Source organism: Aythya ferina (assembly GCF_964211825.1).
Source record: "Aythya ferina genome assembly, chromosome: 26".
NCBI lineage: Eukaryota > Metazoa > Chordata > Aves > Anseriformes > Anatidae > Aythya > Aythya ferina.
Window position 1 is genome coordinate 6,143,968 of NC_140324.1, and position 15,710 is coordinate 6,159,677.

At 64.6% G+C, this 15,710-nt stretch overlaps 1 protein-coding gene across 7 annotated transcripts; it reads left to right on the forward strand.

Moving 5' to 3' along the window:
* The first annotated feature begins 348 nt into the window (after positions 1-348).
* On the forward strand, positions 349-15,270 carry POLRMT (RNA polymerase mitochondrial). Of its 7 annotated transcripts, XM_084499016.1 has the most exons (22): positions 349-440; positions 979-1,074; positions 1,728-1,990; positions 2,021-2,416; positions 2,775-2,905; positions 3,430-3,616; positions 4,064-4,213; positions 4,362-4,529; positions 4,858-5,028; positions 5,686-5,925; positions 6,106-6,885; positions 7,433-7,555; positions 9,349-9,471; positions 10,357-10,536; positions 10,792-10,878; positions 11,119-11,232; positions 11,959-12,011; positions 12,259-12,357; positions 12,531-12,636; positions 13,116-13,198; positions 13,732-13,802; positions 14,576-15,270. In XM_084499016.1, the coding sequence occupies exons 1-22, from the start codon at positions 383-385 to the stop codon at positions 14,623-14,625; spliced, it is 3,729 nt and encodes a 1,242-aa protein (XP_084355142.1). In that variant the 5' UTR covers positions 349-382; the 3' UTR covers positions 14,626-15,270. The 7 variants fall into 7 exon arrangements, 5 of the variants coding, with proteins under 5 accessions (XP_084355142.1, XP_084355141.1, XP_084355143.1 ...); XM_084499015.1 differs by having other exon boundaries at positions 1,728-2,416; XM_084499017.1 differs by having other exon boundaries at positions 1,728-2,416; positions 12,564-12,636.
* The last annotated feature ends 440 nt before the right edge of the window (positions 15,271-15,710 follow it).

Genomic DNA, 15,710 nt, shown 5'->3' on the forward strand with positions numbered 1-15,710 from the left:
GCTCCGCGGCCCCGTGGGGGCGGGAGGCGCCGCGCAGCTCCCCCCGCAGCGCCCCCGACGGGCTCCTCGGGGGGCTTGGAACGGCCGTGGGCGCGGGGCTGCCCCGTGGACGAGCCCCGCGGGGCCGCCCCGCTTCGTGCCCGCGGTCCCGGCCGCTCCCGGTCCCGCTCCCGGTCCCGCTCCGTGCCCCCGCTCCCGCCCCGTCGGGCCGCTCCTCCCCCCCCCATGGCCGCCAGGGGGCGCGGGGTGCGGCCGCGCTGCCCGCTGGGAAATGTAGTTCCCGCGCCGCCGCCACCTCCTACAACTCCCGGCGGGCTGCGCGCGGCGCCTGCGCGGTGCGGCGGGGGGCGGGGGGGGCAGCATGGCGGCCTAGCGCGGCTCCATGGCGCTGCTGCGGCTGCGGGCGGCGCTGCTGGGCCCGGGCCCGCTGCGGGGCGGCGGTGAGGGGCGGCGGCGGCTCCGGGACCCGGGGGGGCGTGGGGCTGTGGCGAGGGGCCGGCGCCGAGGGGTCCCCGGGGTGCTGGGGCCGGGGGGGGCCCTCGGGCCGCGCCCCCACGCACGGGGTGGGGGTGGGGGGGGCACCGGGGGCCTGACCCCCTCCCCCCCCCCCCTTGGGGCAGGTCCCGGCTGTGCGGCGGGGCCGGGGCTGGGGCTGGGGCTGGGGGGGGGTCCTGGGAACGGGGGGGTCCTGGGGGTGTCCCTGGGGGGGGGGGCTCTGGGGTCTTGGGGGGTCCCTGGAGTCCTGGAGGGGGCCCCGGGGTCCTGGCCCCCCCCCCCCCGAGCCATGGGGCAGCCCCGGCCCCTTGCCCCAGCCCCGTCCCTGCCCCTGTCCCTCTGAGGCCGCTGCCACCCCCTGAGCCTTGCTGGGGATGGCCCCGCTCCGTGCCCACCCCACTGCACGCAGCAGGGCCCCTCTCACCCCCCCCACACCGAGCAGGGCCCCTCTCACCTCCCCGCCTTCGTTCCCTCCTGCCGCAGGGATCCCGTGGAGCGTCCTCAGGACCTACTCCTCCGTCAGTGCCAAGGAGAAGGCGAGGAGAAATGCGGTGTGTGAGAGGACGGAGCTGCTGGAAGGTAAATGGGTGGGGGGGGGGGAGCTGCAGCGCTGCCCCTTGTTCAGTGGCCTGGGAGGTTTTATAGGAGCCTTCCCGTTCTGTGTAGCCATAAGGAAAAGATTTGGGACTGGAAATGCTTGCGGCCTGCTGAAGGATGTGGGCTTCCCACAGACCTGCTGGCTTTCCTGAGCACGTTCTGCCCTGTCCCGGTACCTGGAGGTCCCCCCTGCCCACATCGAGTCCCTGTGACGTGCAGGGTGGTGGCAGAGCCCCTCACAGGGCGTCCGAGGGCCCTGCAGACTGGGGAGAACTCTTCCTGCAGAGAGTTCCAGCTTTGGGCGCTCTGCCCGGGTGAGCTGAGGGCGTGAGGTCCTTGGAGGGAGGCCCAGTGAAACGGCCCAGCAGCAGGTCGGGGTTAGGCAGGTGTGAGCTGCTGCCTTGCTCCACGTGGTGCCGTTTTTTGGCTCCCCCTGACCCTGGGACAGGCCACGGCTCGGAGCTGAACCCCAGAGAGACCCCGGGCAGCGCGTTGCTGGGAGCTGCTGGGGGGCAGGGCTGGGGGGGCAGGGAGAGGAGAAGCCCTCGCATGGTGCCTCTTCCCTGTACCCCCCTTCATGAGCACCTTGCTGCGCCTTGTGCCGCTTCACCTCTGCCCCGGCTGTTTCCCCGCAGTGCTGAAAGCCCGAGTGAAGCAGCTCCAAGCCTCCCCCGGCCCCGAGGTGACGGTGAGCAAAGCGGAGCTGGCGCCGCTGGGGCTGGGCAGGCAGCAGGAGCCCCCGGCCCCCAGGCAGAGCGCCCCGAGCCCAGCCCAGCCCAGCAGCTGGGTGGAGAAGCTGAAGAGGGAGATGTACGTGCGGCAGGCCAAGGTGGAGAGGAAGCTGTCCATCGCGGCCTCCAAGATGACTCTGGTGGGCCAGGCCAACGCCAAAGTAAAGGTGAAGGCGGTTCCCAGCACCAAAGTAAAGGTGAAGGCAGTTCCCAACGCCAAAGTAAAGGTCAAGGCGGTTCCCAAGCCCAAGGCCAAAGCCAAACCCAAGGCCAAGAAGAGCCCCAAAGAAACCAAAGTGGCTGCGTGGAGCCAGGGCCACGCCAGCCCCAGCAGCGCCTGCAGCAAGCCCGAGGTGGTGGAAGTGAAGCAGGACGTGAAAGCAGAGAAACCCCCAAACGTGCCTGAGAAAAGAGAAAGCAACCACCAGAAGATCATGCAGCAAACCATCCAGTCTAACCTGGAGTGCCTCCTGTGCTTGCAGCAGCCGGAGGAGGCTGAGAGGCTGCTCCTGCTGTATCACAGCTCCCCCATGAAGAGAAAGCTGCTGACCATCGGCGCGTACAACATCGTGATGCGCAGCTGGGCGAGAAAGGTGTGGGGCCGTGGGGTGCTGCCTGGGCTGGGCTCGGCCCCGTGGTGCTGGGCTGTCTGAGAGGCTGAGGGGGGGGCTGTGCTGGCTCAGGGGGAAGAGCTCCGTGCTCGTAGGAGCAGTAGTTGCACTTGGATTTCTGTTTGTCACGCTGCGCTCAGTGATTTCAATTTGGGAGAACTGGGTTCTGCGAGGGGTGGAGCTGGGCTGAGGCCCCCGATGGCTGCAAGGTGGCTCTGAGGGGGGGGAGAGCACGGGGCAGCACAGGCAGGGCTGGGCTGGACAGGGAGCAGGGGCGTGGAGCTGCGATGGCAGCATTCAGTGTCAGTTTTCCACGGCCTCCTTTCCTTCTCGTCCCCAGGGCTGCCTGCACCGCCTCAACCGGGTCCTCTCCATGCTGGAGTCCGCCGGCCTCCGCCCCAACCTGGACTCGTACGCGGCGGCGCTGGAGTGCATGGGCCGGGGCCAGGCGTGCACCAAGATCATCTGGAGGTGAGGCACGGGGCCCTGGGGTTGGGCTGGCACCTCCCCAGCCGGGGCTTTGTCAGATCCCAGGGGCAGAGGAGATCTGGGAGCAGAGAGCTGTGCACGGGGGTACCCGCTGCCCTAGGGCGGTGCAAGTACAGCACCTGCAGGGTTTGTCAGCCCCCTGCGTGTGTTTGCACGCGGCTGTGTCTGAGGATGGGGGAAGCGGCTGCTTTTTTCCCTGGCCTCACAGAGGCAGTGGAGACCAGCAGTCAGCCTCCCCACCCGTGTGGAGGAGAGAGCTGCCCGCTCAGCAGCAGCGAGGGCTGGGGGGGGATGGCTGAAACCTGAGGCTGGTGACCTTGTGGGGGACGGGCTGCGCTCTGCGGGCAGCTGGGAGCCTCAAAAGGGAACGTCCCCAATGGCTTCTTTTCTCTGTGCTCAGTCTTCTCTTGACAAGCTTTGTTCCCTGCCTCATGGCGTGCTAATTTCTGTCAACACACAGCACGAGCCCCCAGGGAAGTTTAAACCTCTTACCTGCCTCTCCTCAGATGTGTGCAGCAGCTGAAACAGGACGGTTTCCACGTGGATGAGCTCTTCCAAAAGTGCCTGTTTGAGGGAGATGAGAAGGAGACGGTGCTGAGGGCCATCAGGATCGTGCAGCCAGACTACCAGCTGCCCCCTGCCCCCAAGCCCCAGACCTGCAAATCTGCTCTGCTCAACAACTTCTACTCCAAAGTAAGCCGCCGGGTTGGGGTGGAGGTGTTGGAGGTGGCCACGCGGCGCTCACACGTCCCCAGGGTGCGTTCGGGTCCCGCTCAGGTCCGTGGCATGGGAAGAACTTTGCAGCCTGCTCTCTGCTCAGCAGCCAGCGCAGTTCATCAGGCAGCAAATTGTTCCGAAGGAGTAAAAGCCCTTCCAGCTGCCTCACAGAGGAACAGAGACACCGAGGGCTGGTGGGGAGTCTGTAGGACATGCACGTTCCAGAAGGGTTCCCTGGCAGGGCAGCGCTTGGCTACAGGCAGGAGCAGCACAGCCCCTGGAGAGGCTTCTGAGCCCAGGCTCCCTGGAGCTTGCCAGTCAGAGACCCCAGACCTCCGGTCCCAGCCGCCTGCCTCTGGCAGCACAGGGGCACCTCTTGTCCTCCTCTGGCTCCTGGCGCTTACTGCCTCGCTCTCGTTGCAGGAGAAGGTGGTGTCCTACCCCAAGCTGGATTTCTCTGTGCAGGAGCTGCGGGAGCGCTTCCAGCAGCAGCTGGAGATGGAGCTGAACAGCACCATCACCATCCAGTCGGTGGAGTCGACCAAACCGCTGACCCCGCAGGCCCTCAGAGCGGTGAGCTTGGGGTGCCTGGGGCCGCGTGTCGAGGGCTGGGGGCGGTGCAGTCCTCGGGGCTGGCACGGGCCCGCAGGGTCCTGTGAAGGGGGCAGCTCCCTGCTGGTGCCCTCTGACCGCAGCGGGGCTTTTCCCCTTCCTGGTGCAGCGCAAGCAGCTGGCCGCCCTGCGTGCCCAGTGGCGCGGGGCCATTCTCCAGGCCCTGCAGAAGGCGAAGCACAACATGTCCCAGAAAAGGACGATGTCGGGGTACAACAGCCTCTACCCCTACCTGTGCCTGCTGCCCGATGAGGAGTACGTGGACATCATGATGCAGGTAGGAGCCTGCCCTGACCCCGCAGAGACGCGGGAACGGGGCCTCCTGGGGCTCCCACAGAGCTCTGATGTCCCAGTCAGGGCTGCAGAATCAGGGCACGAATCTCAAGGTTTGCCCAGGCCGTTAGACGTGGGCCCTGTCTGCTCCCTCTGCTGAGCAGCTGTAGCAGCCCCGCTCTGTCCCTGAGCATCCTTCCTCATGTGCTCAGCATCACGGGAATCAGCATTTTTCTGTGCTCCCCGCACAGGGACTTTAACTCCTGCTTTCTTTCTGCTCCATCTTTCTGCTCCTCCCTCCTGAAGTCCCTCTTTGCCTTCCCCTTTCTCAGATCCTCAACACGCTCTCTCCGCAAGGAGAATCCCTGTCTGTCCTAGCCAGGGAGCTGGGCTCCAAAGTCTACGACAGATACCTCACCCAGAGGAAGCTGCACAGCCGCCAGCTGGAGAAGGTGCAGGAGATCTACCAGGACTACATCCACCTGCTGGCGAAGGACAGCCAGGTGGGCGCTCTGCAGGCCCATGGGAGCAGAGCAGAGGTGGGGCTGGGCGCTTTGTGTGGGCGCCCCTCACACCCACAAGGTCGGGTCGTGGTGCTGCAGGGGCCATCAGAACCTCCAGGGCCCCGTTTTGTGGGCCCCAGCCCCATGATGAGGGGCAGGTCACTTCTGGCAGGGCTGTGGCTGTTCCTGAAGGCGTGACCTGAGCACAGCTGGCCACTGGGGGCCGTGCGTCCTGCACGGAAGAGCTCTGGGCTGGAGCAGGGTGCGCTCTGCGGGGCAGGGCAGGAGAGGAGATGGGCGTCAAGGCCACGGGTGTGGGCAGTGAGGGCACGGAGAGCGGGGTGCTGGCAGAGCCACGTGCCTGGGGCACAGCAGCAGAGGCAGATCTGCAGTTTGGGGGCCAGGGACGGGGGTGGGCATGGAGATGTGGCTGGGAAGGGTCTCACAGGCCAGGCCAGGGGCACTGCAGCAGAAGCAGATTCTCCTTGTTGACCCTTTCTCAGCCACAAAAGCAGTCCTTCCCCACGGAGCCCTGTCAGGCAGGAGCTCACAGAGTCCCTCTCAGAGCCACGTGCAGGGTCCAGAGGTCACGTCCAGCTGAACTGGAGCGTGGCTGCCCCCTCCAGCTGACTCGATTTTTCTTCTTCCCCCTCCCAGCCTGGGGAGTACTTGCCACGGGAATACTGGGAGAAGCTGGTGGCAGAGGCTGGCTACGGGCCTTCCCTGAGGCTCAAGGACTGCAGCTGGCCGTACGTGCTCCTGATGCGCCTGGGCGTGTACCTGCTGGAGATCCTGGTGCACTCCGTCAAGGTGCCCAGGAACACCCTCAAACCCCGCTTGGAGTCCAGGCTTATCCCCGTCCTCTACCACATCTACTCCTTCCGCAGCAGCTGGCAGGTGAGCCTCGCCCCCGGGGGGTCACCTCTGCGGGGGCTATTGCGGGGCCCTTTTCCCTCCCCGATGTCTTTCTTTATCCGAGGCTCCAAGGAGCATCTGGTTCCATCGCTTGCCAACTGACCACGCTCTGCCAAGTTTCCCCCTGCTGCTGTCCCTCACCTCTCGGATTCTCTCCCCCAGGTCGGGCTGATAAAGCCCCACCCCATCTTCTCCCAGCTCATGTCGGACGCCGCAGAGACCACGCTGACCTTCAGCTCCTCCGTCATGCCCATGCTGTGCCCCCCGATCCCCTGGACTTCCCCCCACTTCGGCGCCTTCGTGCTGAGCGACACCAAGCTGATGCGCTACGTGGACGGGGCCTTCCAGCACCAGCAGCTCCTGGACCAGTGCCCCCAGGTGAACCTCCACCCCGTGCTGGACGCCTTGAACCAGCTGGGCAACTGCGTGTGGAAGATCAACCAGCCGGTGCTGGATATAATCATCTCCATCTTCAACGACAAAGGCAACGAGAAGCTGGACATCCCGCCGCCCCTCTCCGAGGCCCCCAAGCCCCCGGTCAGCCCCGGCAATTCCTCTGCCTGGCACAAGTCCCAGAAGCACGAGCTGCTGCTGTGCAAGAAGAAGGCGGCCGAGATGCACAGCCTGCGCATGGACGCGCTCTACAAGCTCTCCATCGCCAACCACGTGAGGGACAAGGTCTTCTGGTTTCCTCACAACATGGACTTCCGCGGCAGGACCTACCCTTGCCCGCCGTACTTCAACCACCTGGGCAACGACGTCACCCGTGCCATCCTGCTCTTTGCGGAGGGCAGGCCCCTGGGCCCGAAGGGCCTCGACTGGCTGAAGATCCACCTCATTAACCTCACGGGGCTGAAGAAGAAGAACAGCTTGCAGGAGCGGCTGGATTACGCCAACGAAATCATGGAGGAGATCCTGGACTCCGCCGACCGCCCGCTGACGGTGCGTGGGGAGCGGCCGGGGGGGCCCTGCCTGCCCTCGCGGTGCAGGGCTGGGACCCGGAGCCAGAGGGGAGCAGCTCGGGCTGCAGCCAGCCCCGGGCGGGTTGGGGGTCGCCCGGTGAAACGATGAATGGAAGAGCAGGAAAGCTCGTGCTGGTTTGAGCCCAAACGGGAGTTGTTCCAAACGTGCTAAGAGAAAAAGGCATCGGTGTCCTCTGATCTCAGAGGAGACTTTAATCGCCCCTCTTGTGTAGCAGAGCTTCTGGGAAGTAAAGTAAAAAGGAAATCAGATCAATTTTGAACCAGCAACGTTTTGAAAGATAATTCTTTAAGGGGAAAAAGCAGAACAAAGCATTGCGGGTTTCCTAAGTACCACCTTTCTGTCTGTAAACGCCGTGGAATATTGTGGAAATAACGCTTCCCCACGGAGGCATGGTGAGGAGGTGCCTTGCCCAGTATTTCCTGAGAGCCCAGAGGCTCACCTCCTGCCTTTGCTGTGGGGTGCCACAAGAGCACTGCCTCCTAGCAGCGCGTTTTCCTCTTCCCAGGGCAGGAAGTGGTGGATGAACACCGACGAACCCTGGCAAGTCTTGGCGTGCTGTATGGAAATCGCCCAAGCCTCGAGGTCCCCAGACCCAGCGGCCTTCGTCTCCCATTTCCCGGTTCACCAGGTGGGTGCCGGGGGTTTGGGGACCGGGCGGGGAGCTGGGGCAGAGCCCGGGCAGCCAGGTGCAGCACGGCCAGGCCCTCCGAGGTGGGAGCGCAGCCCACAGGCATCTCAATCAGCTCCAGCAACGTGCTGCCGCCTGCAGCTGTGAAGGAAGCGGTTGAGGGAGGTGCTGCCCCACCTCCCCCTAGGTAACGGAGCCCGGCCAGGGCTGGATCCCTGCCCGCGGGGCTGCTCCTGCCCTCCAGCTGCAGGGTGTGGACCAGGAGCTGCCCTGCCCCGGGCTGGCAGGGCCGTGGGTGGTGCAGGCAGCTCCCGCCTGCTCCGAAGGGCTCGAGGCTGCTCTCGGCCAGGGCTCGTGGAGGCGTGGACCTCTGAGGACAGAAATCAGCTGTCCCCTGCGTTCCCTGCTGTGTCTCTGGCCCCAGGTGCCTGTCCCCACCCAGCCCCAGATGTGCTCTAGGCAGGGCTTGCCCAGTCGCTCAGGTGCTGCTGGTGTCTGGCAGTGTCCGTCCCTCTGTCCGTCAGTCCCTCTCTGCTTGGGAGGAGCCAGGCATTGCCCCCCACACCCAGCTTCAGCCCTTCCTCCTGCTCCGTCCCAGCAGATCTCCAGCCCTCCTGCCCACCAGCTCTTTGCCTGCACTGATAAATTCCTGTGCTGTATGGAGACAGGGATTAATTCTTCTCCTGGTGAGAGGGGTTTGCTCGTTTGTCTCACCAGAAGATCGGATGGCCCTAATGAAGCGTGGGGGGAGGACAGGGGGGTATTCTGCTCCTAGCTGTGGTCCGGAATATGCATGAGACTGTCCAAAGTGAGGGGCTCTGATGATTCTGTTATGACAACAAAAGATCAAAATTGCATTTGGGGGTGTGCGGAGGGTGCAGGGGATAAAATTCAAGCAAGGACCCTTCCTGGAGGGCACCGGAGTCTGCTTCCACCTGAGTCATCAGTGCTGGGTTAACAGCGGCGGCTCCTCTGCAGCAGCGGGGCTGCCGAAGCCGTGTCAGCTCTGTCCTCCAGCGTGCTGCACTGCAGGGCCTGGGGAGGGAGGCGGTGGAGGAGGAGGAGAGCTGCCCCTGCCGCAGGCTGCCAAGGAGCAGGGGGAGCAGGGACAACCCGGGGCAGGGGCACAGCTCCTGTGAGCAGCTTCACCTGGCACTGCCTGGGGGCAGCGGCGCCTTCCAGCACTGCCCTTCTGGTGCCGCCTGCCCCGTCCTGGCTGGTCCTGGTCCCAGGAGGGCTGTGACAAATCAGTCTGTGTCGGGCTGCGGGAGGGGCTGGTGGAGCTGGGCTTCTGCTCCAGGAGGAGGGGTGGAGGCCGCGGGGCTGCAGCTGCTCAGGCAGCCGTGGGCTTGCGCAGGGGTCGTGGTTGTCCCTGCCTCTGCCTCCGGTCCTGCTCCTGGGTTTTCTGAGATCTGTTGTGACTGCCGGGTTGTGGGGCCGCTTTTAGCATCCCAGACACATTTGCTGTTTTCCAAATTTTCTGTTTTTTAATGTTTCCATGGAGCTGTCTCTGAGAAGTTGAGGGGGGCAGTGTGAGGCGAAGTTTCCCTTTTTCTTTTTTTAAACCCGATAGGCAGCAGGAGTTAGCGATGAGATCCAGACAGGAGAGCTGGCAGAAGGGGGATGGAAACCAGCACGGCCCTGGCCACTGCTGGGAGATCAGCTGCAAACCGAGGGGAGGAAGCAGCAGCCACCCTCCGGAGCCAGGGGTGTCGGTGGCACTGAGCGGCAGCGGGTGAGCAGGACGCCGTCCCCGTGCTAACGACTCCTTTCCCTCCTCTCTTCCCACACAGGACGGCTCTTGCAACGGCCTGCAGCACTACGCAGCCCTGGGCCGGGACCTCATCGGTGCCATCTCTGTCAACCTGATGCCCTGCAGCGTCCCCCAGGACGTGTACAGCGCGGTGGCCCAGCAGGTGAGGCGTGGAGGGGGCGCGGGGAGGTGTCCTGGACCCGCTCTGCCCCTCGTTGCACGGGGTCACCGCAGCTCCAGCAGAAAGGCTGGGATGGGACCAGCGTGTGGAGGGCTGGGGGAGTGTGGGCTGGGCAGAGGCAGGATGGCCCCAAATGGGGTCACTGCAGCGGGGTCGGGCCGGAGAGCTGTCCCCATCCACGTGGCTGTGAGAAATCCCTGGGGTTTCTGCTCCCCTTCACTTCTGAATGAAATCTGGGAGGAGCGGAGAGGTGGAGGAGAGCATGGAGTGTTCCTCATCTCCTGCTAACAGCTGGCTGGCCTGCAGGCTATGGGATTTTCTTCGTTTGAGATGGGTGGGAGGGAGGGGGAAGGGATTCAGCCCTTGGCCCTGCTGCCAAGACGTCAGCTTTCTTGGCAAGACGAAACGAGCCCGCTGGGGAGCGTGCGAGCCCTGCCAGGCGTCCAGTGGGCGCTGAGCCCCTGGCTCTCCCTTCTAGAAACCAGCACATTTCAGGGGCAGCAGCACACCTGCGCCCAGGAGGGGCCTGCCCGGGGTGCACGGCTTGCTCAGAGGTCCCAGCAGGGCGGCAGGGGCAGCACAGCCCGAGTGCGGGGCTGCGTCCTTGCGATGCGTGGGGCCGTGGCTCTGCTGAGGCAGCAGGGGAAGGCTCCGCTCCCCGCGGGCCCTGCAGCACCCGGCTGCCTCCTGATTCTGGCAGCAGACGAGCTCTGTTAGCCAGGGCAGGTGTATGCTGATAGCTCAGGCCAGGCAGTGTGGGGCTGGTGGGGGGCTCACGGGGTCCCCCAGGCTCCCCCAGCCACGGAGGGGTCCTGAGCGAGCACAGCTGGGGGGTGGTGCTGAGCCGCAGGGCGCTCTGCTCCCCAGGTGGAGGAGTTTCGGAAGAAGGACGCTGCGGAGGGGCTGAAGATCGCCCAGGTCCTGGAGGGCTTCATCAGCCGCAAGGTGGTGAAGCAGACGGTGATGACGGTGGTGTACGGCGTCACGCGCTACGGCGGGCGGCTGCAGATAGAGAAGCGCCTCAAGGAGATCGACGAGTTCCCCGAGGTAGCCTGCCCCCCCCGGCCTCCCTGCAGCACCTTCCTCAGCTCAGCCCCTGCCCGTCCTGCGGGAGTTCCTCCTGCCCTGCTCTCTCCTTGCCCTCCCAAATCTCAGCTGGGTGTGCGGGGCTGAGCCTCCGGCCCTGCAGGGGGGCTCTGGGGGAGAGCTGGCTGCCAGCGCTTGTGGGTGCCAAGGGCTGTGTGGCTTTGGGACTTCTGCTGCCCCTTTGCCTGCCCCTCATTCTGCCCCCGGTCTGTGCAGGAGTACTTGTGGGAAGCATCTCACTACCTCGTGAGGCAGGTGTTTAATGGCATCAAGGAGATGTTCTCAGCGACTCGAGACATCCAGGTAAGGGGGGCGAGGAGCTCTGTGGGGAGAGCTGCTTCTGCTGGGCCCTGGCCCAGGGAGGATCCTCCTGTCCCAGCCCAGGGCTGCGGGGCTGTGCCCGGGGCAGGGCCAGGCTCCCCAGTGTGTGCCGGGCTGTCCCAGTCTGCAGCAGGAGGCCGGGCTTGCCGGTGCTGGGAGGGAGCGGGGTCGGCCGCTGCCTGCACTAACTCCAGCCTCTTTCTTCCCCTTTTCCCCCCCAAGCACTGGCTGACGGAGAGCGCCAAGCTCATCGCCCAGTCGGGACAGACGGTGGAGTGGGTCACCCCCATGGGGCTCCCCATCGTGCAGCCCTACTATCGGGTCAGGTCCACTGTGGTGAGTGTCTGGTGGCAGAGCTGCGTCCCCTCGCCCGTCCCTCTGCTGCAGGGGGGAGCGGGGAAGGCGAGGCAGGGCTGGGGGCAGCGAGCTGAAGGCTGGCAGTGCCTGTGGGTGAGGCTGCAGAGCCCACAGGGTGCCTGTGTGCAGGCGCCTCCTCCAGCCTCACCGTGGGCACTGGAGCGTGGGGTGGGCTGCGAGGGAGCTGCCGCTCCTGTCCCACTCCGGCAGCTGGGGCTCAGGCCCCTTCCCCGCGCTGCGGAGCTGCAGAGCCGTCCTCAGGGCTGGCGTGATTCAGCCTCGCTGCTCTCGCCTCCCACGCGCCTGCACTGACTCACGGCTCCCCGGCCTCTCCCGTCCCGTCCTCACAGCCGCCCTCCGGTGGCCTCAGCTCGGCTGCGTGGGGGGCTGCAGGCGGGTGCCTCCCACCTGCAGGAGCTCTTCTCAGCCCCCGCAGGGTGAATCAGCATCTCCATCGCCCTTGGAAGGGGTGAAGGGTGCTTGCCAGCATCCTCGGAGGGGCGGCAGGCGAGGTGCCACTGGGGAGCGACGGCTGCCGCAGTGCCTGGGGGGCCCTGCAGACGTCCCCGTCCCGCAGGGCCGTTCCCTGCAGCGCCTGGAGCACCTCGCTGCTCTGCTCCCCTCTGCAGAGGCGGGCGGCAGTGCTCAGTGCCTCGTGCTGCCTGGGCAGCCTGGTGTGACAGCCGATCCCCTTTCTTCCTGCAGCTGAATTCCAACATGCAGAACCTGAGCGTGAAGAGCTCCGCCAACACCAACCAGTAAGTATGAGCCTGCGCTCTTCACCGAGTCCCCGATGCCCAATTCTGTGCTTTGGGGACAAAACCTTCCCTGCCAGCGTGCCGAAGCTGCTGGTACTCCCCTGAGCCGCGGAGAGCCAGCTGGAGGAGCTGGGGCCCTTCAGGGCTGCCCCCGTCAACCCCAGGTCTTGGCTGGCTCTGCCCTGGCTCCCTCACCCTGGGCCCTGGACGTGCCCCAGCTCCTCCCGTGTCCCGCTCTGTGCTGCAGGAAGCCTGACACGGTGAAGCAGAAGAACGCCTTCCCGCCCAACTTCATCCACTCCCTGGACTCGACGCACATGATGCTCACGGCTCTGCACTGCTTCAGGTAGGCGCTGGGGTGGAGCAGGGCTGGGAGGAGGCAGCAGGGCAGGGCCGGGGAGCTCTCGGGGGCCACCTCTCTTGGAGGGCTTCAGGCCCTGTGCGGGGAGTGCCCTCCGCTCACGTGCCAGCCCCAGGGTTTCTGTGGGGCAGGGAACAGCACAGAGCTGGGGCTCTCAGCGCTGCCTCACAGCACCTTCTGCTGCCTCCCAGGCAGGGGCTGACCTTCGTCTCAGTCCACGACTGCTACTGGACTCACGCGCTCACTGTGGACGTCATGAACCAGGTAAAAGTGTCCCGAGGCCCCCGTGAGCAGGGATCTTGCTGATCTGTCCTCTGGGCACTTGCCAGCCCTTGCCTCCCCTGGGCTTTGCTCCATAGGCGCATTGGCTTACCCAGGCAGGGTGAGCCTGGCTGCTTGCTGGTGGCTGCAGCTGACTCCTTGGTGCCGCAGGCCCCATCCTGCCACCCTTCAGGGAGGGTGGAGAGCAGCACAGAGCAGAGTCAGCGCCTCTGTCCTGCCCTGGGCTCTTCTGAACTGCTGCAGGGCTGCTGTGCGATGGATCAATAAACGGGGCTTGGCCTCTGCTTCCCGCCTCCCCACACTGATTCCCTTCACCCTTGTCCAGCAGCCTCCCCCCCTTTCCCACTCCTGCCTGCTGCTTTCCCTCCTCTCGCCCCTGACCTGTCTTGGCTGAGGAGCGCTGAGGGGAAGGAGGGGAAAACGCCTCTTAACCTGCGCCTCACCATTGCTCCCTGGACCAGATCTGTCGGCAGCAATTCGTGGCTCTGCACAGCCAGAAGATCCTGCAGGATCTGTCCAAGTTCATGCTGAAGAAGTACTGCAGGTACTGCTTGGCCACGGGTGGCCCCCAGTCCGCTCCCTCCTCCCAGGTCCCTGTCCCACGGCTGCTCCCAGGCTGTGACATCTCCCCGGGGGCTGATCCCACGGGACGTTCTGCTTCCTTCCCAACTGACACCCAAGTTGTCTTAGACTTTGGTGTGAAACTCAAGGCGTCTGCATCCTTCTGCTGCATTACTGAAGTGGGATTCAGTGCTTGAATCCCTCTGTGGGCCTGGGGTGGGCCTTGGTTTCCCCATGAGTGAGGCAGGAAGATGAGCTGGGGTCACCCAGCGTGCAGCCCTCGGTTATTGCCGTGGAGTCGGGTGAAAGGAGAGAGATGTCCCCAGGTCTGGGGAGCACCTGCAGCTGTCTCAGCCCCCGCCTGAGGCTGCTGTGGCAGGCACTGGGCTCCTGCTGCCACAAGGCGCAGTGTTTCGGACGAGCTGAAGCCATGTTCAGGTCCCGTACTGGTGGGTGGAAGAGGGCGCCTGTTCTCCCAGAGCTGCCTGTGACTCGCTTTCCTTCTGGTTTGTCCAGCCCCAGCAAAGACAGCAGAGCCCCTTGGCAGAAGAAGCTGATGGAGCAGCTGTCGAATGTCCCCGAGACAGGTAGGAGCACAGGATGGGAGCTGCAGAGCTCAGAAACTGTTTGAAAACAAGGGGAAAGAGCTGGGGAAGGGCCCTGGAAATGAGTGAATGTTTTATGGCATCTGACGTTGGACGTGCTGAGGCTCCAGGCTTGCCAAAGGGGTCCCTAAAGATCCATTTTTCCTGCCCGTCCTGGACTGCAGAGCCCGCAGACAGCATCTCTTGTCATTCCCCCAGTGGCCCCTGCCTTGCCCAGAGCTTTTCCTTTGGGATTTGCCCCAGCTTGACCCAGCTCCTGCTGTCCCCTGTCCTGCTGCTCTTCTCCCATCTGTTTCCAGCCACAAAGCATTTGCCTGGAGATGGGAGCAAGAATCTGAGTGCAGTAATTGCCAGGATCTAGATGATATCCACGCAATGGGATTAAGGCAATTAGTTTAACTCCTCCTAATCTCTCAGCCGTGCTTCTGCCAGGCCATCTGGCTAAACTTTGCCCTGCCGTTGTGGAACAGCAGAGCCCAGCACAGTGCTGCTGAGCAGCCGCCGTGCAGTTGGTTTGCACCGAGGGGCCACGTGTGCCCCTCTGCCTTCTCTTCCTTGCCCCCAGCTGCCCGTTCCTCCGCTGTCCCAGACATGCAGGGGGCCGTCAGTTCCACGTGGACCTCTGTGAGCCCACCACGGGGGCTGAGCTGAAGCCATGTTCTGCAGCAAGCTCGGGACAGCTCTCTCCCAGGTGCCTCGTCACCATGCCCTGACCATGCTCTCCTCTCACCTCTGGTCTCCCTTGCTTCCTGCAGGGGAATTCAACCTGTCGAAGGTGATGGATTCCACTTATTTCTTCAGCTGAGCCCCAGCAGCCAGCGGCCCTGCACCACCTCTGGACTTTGGCTGCCTCGGAGCCTGGGGTAGGCGCTGGCTGGGCTCTTCTGTGCTGTGGCTCGTGGGGAAAGGGAGCGGCCCCCAGCCCACCAAGACACCCGCACCACACGGAGATACTGGGGCAAACTGGGGCTCCTGGAGGAGCGCAGGGGGCTGGTGGGGATGGGGTGGCTGCGCTATTCGCTGTTACTGCCTGGCAAGGGGAGAGGAGCTGGAGAGGGCAGCGTGATCTCGTGTGGGGTCACGGGATTCAACGGGGTTGGTGTGTCCCCACTGCTGCTGCCAGCTCCAGAGCTGGCCTGCCCATGGCTTGTGCTGAAGGTGCTGTCCTCGCTGTCCTTCTCTTCAGCTGGAGGGCTGGCCCCTGCCCGCAGGGGCAGGAGGGTGACATGGCCCTGGCAGGAGCCTCCCCCTGTGGGGTGGGTGCTGCTCTCTGTGACCAGGTCCAGCCACCGGGCACCGTCACAGCTCCTGCTGTAGCACAGCCCCTGCAGCTCCCCCCTCTCTTCTCCAGGGCTGTGTTTAAGTTCTGCTCATTGGGTCTCAGGTAGGGGAAAAAAACCACTAACAGGGGTGGAAGTGTACGATACTGTAAATAAAATGTTTTTTGAAACATGGGGTGGAAAGTTTGTCCTTCTCCTCGTCTTTGCTTGGAGTCTGAGGGCCGCCTGGGCTCCCCTCCTGGTCCTCCTGCTGTCACCGTGCTGCCTGGTGGGGGTTCGGTTCTGGGGGCTGTTGCATCCTGGTACCTGCTTTGCAGCAGAAGGGGATGCAAAACTGTCCTGCAGCCCTTGCTGTCGGAGCTGGCAGATTGGTGAAGCTGGAGCGGGGCCGGCCTCCACCCAGGGCTGTTTGTGGCTGCTCCCTGCAGTCCTGGCCAGGAGCCTCCTCTGGCCTTCCCCCCCTCCACCCTTCTCCCCTGGGGCTGTGTCTTTGTGGCCCAGCTCCTGCAGCCCGGCTGGAGGTGAAGAGTGCTGGGAGGAGGCTTTTTGGCCGCAGCCCTTTGCTCTTTAAAGGACAAACCTGCCTCCTGCAGCCCGGCCTGGGGCTGTG

What these genes read in the sequence shown, in the direction of transcription:
- POLRMT (XM_084499015.1), top strand. Translation starts at nt 383, where the DNA reads ATGGCGCTGCTGCGGCTGCGGGCGGCGCTGCTGGGCCCGGGCCCGCTG. An exon ending in ACAGCGCGGTGGCCCAGCAG is followed by an intron (nt 9,472 to 10,356) that starts GTGAGGCGTGGA and finishes TCTGCTCCCCAG; the next exon opens with GTGGAGGAGTTTCGGAAGAA. An exon ending in GTCGAATGTCCCCGAGACAG is followed by an intron (nt 13,803 to 14,575) that starts GTAGGAGCACAG and finishes TGCTTCCTGCAG; the next exon opens with GGGAATTCAACCTGTCGAAG.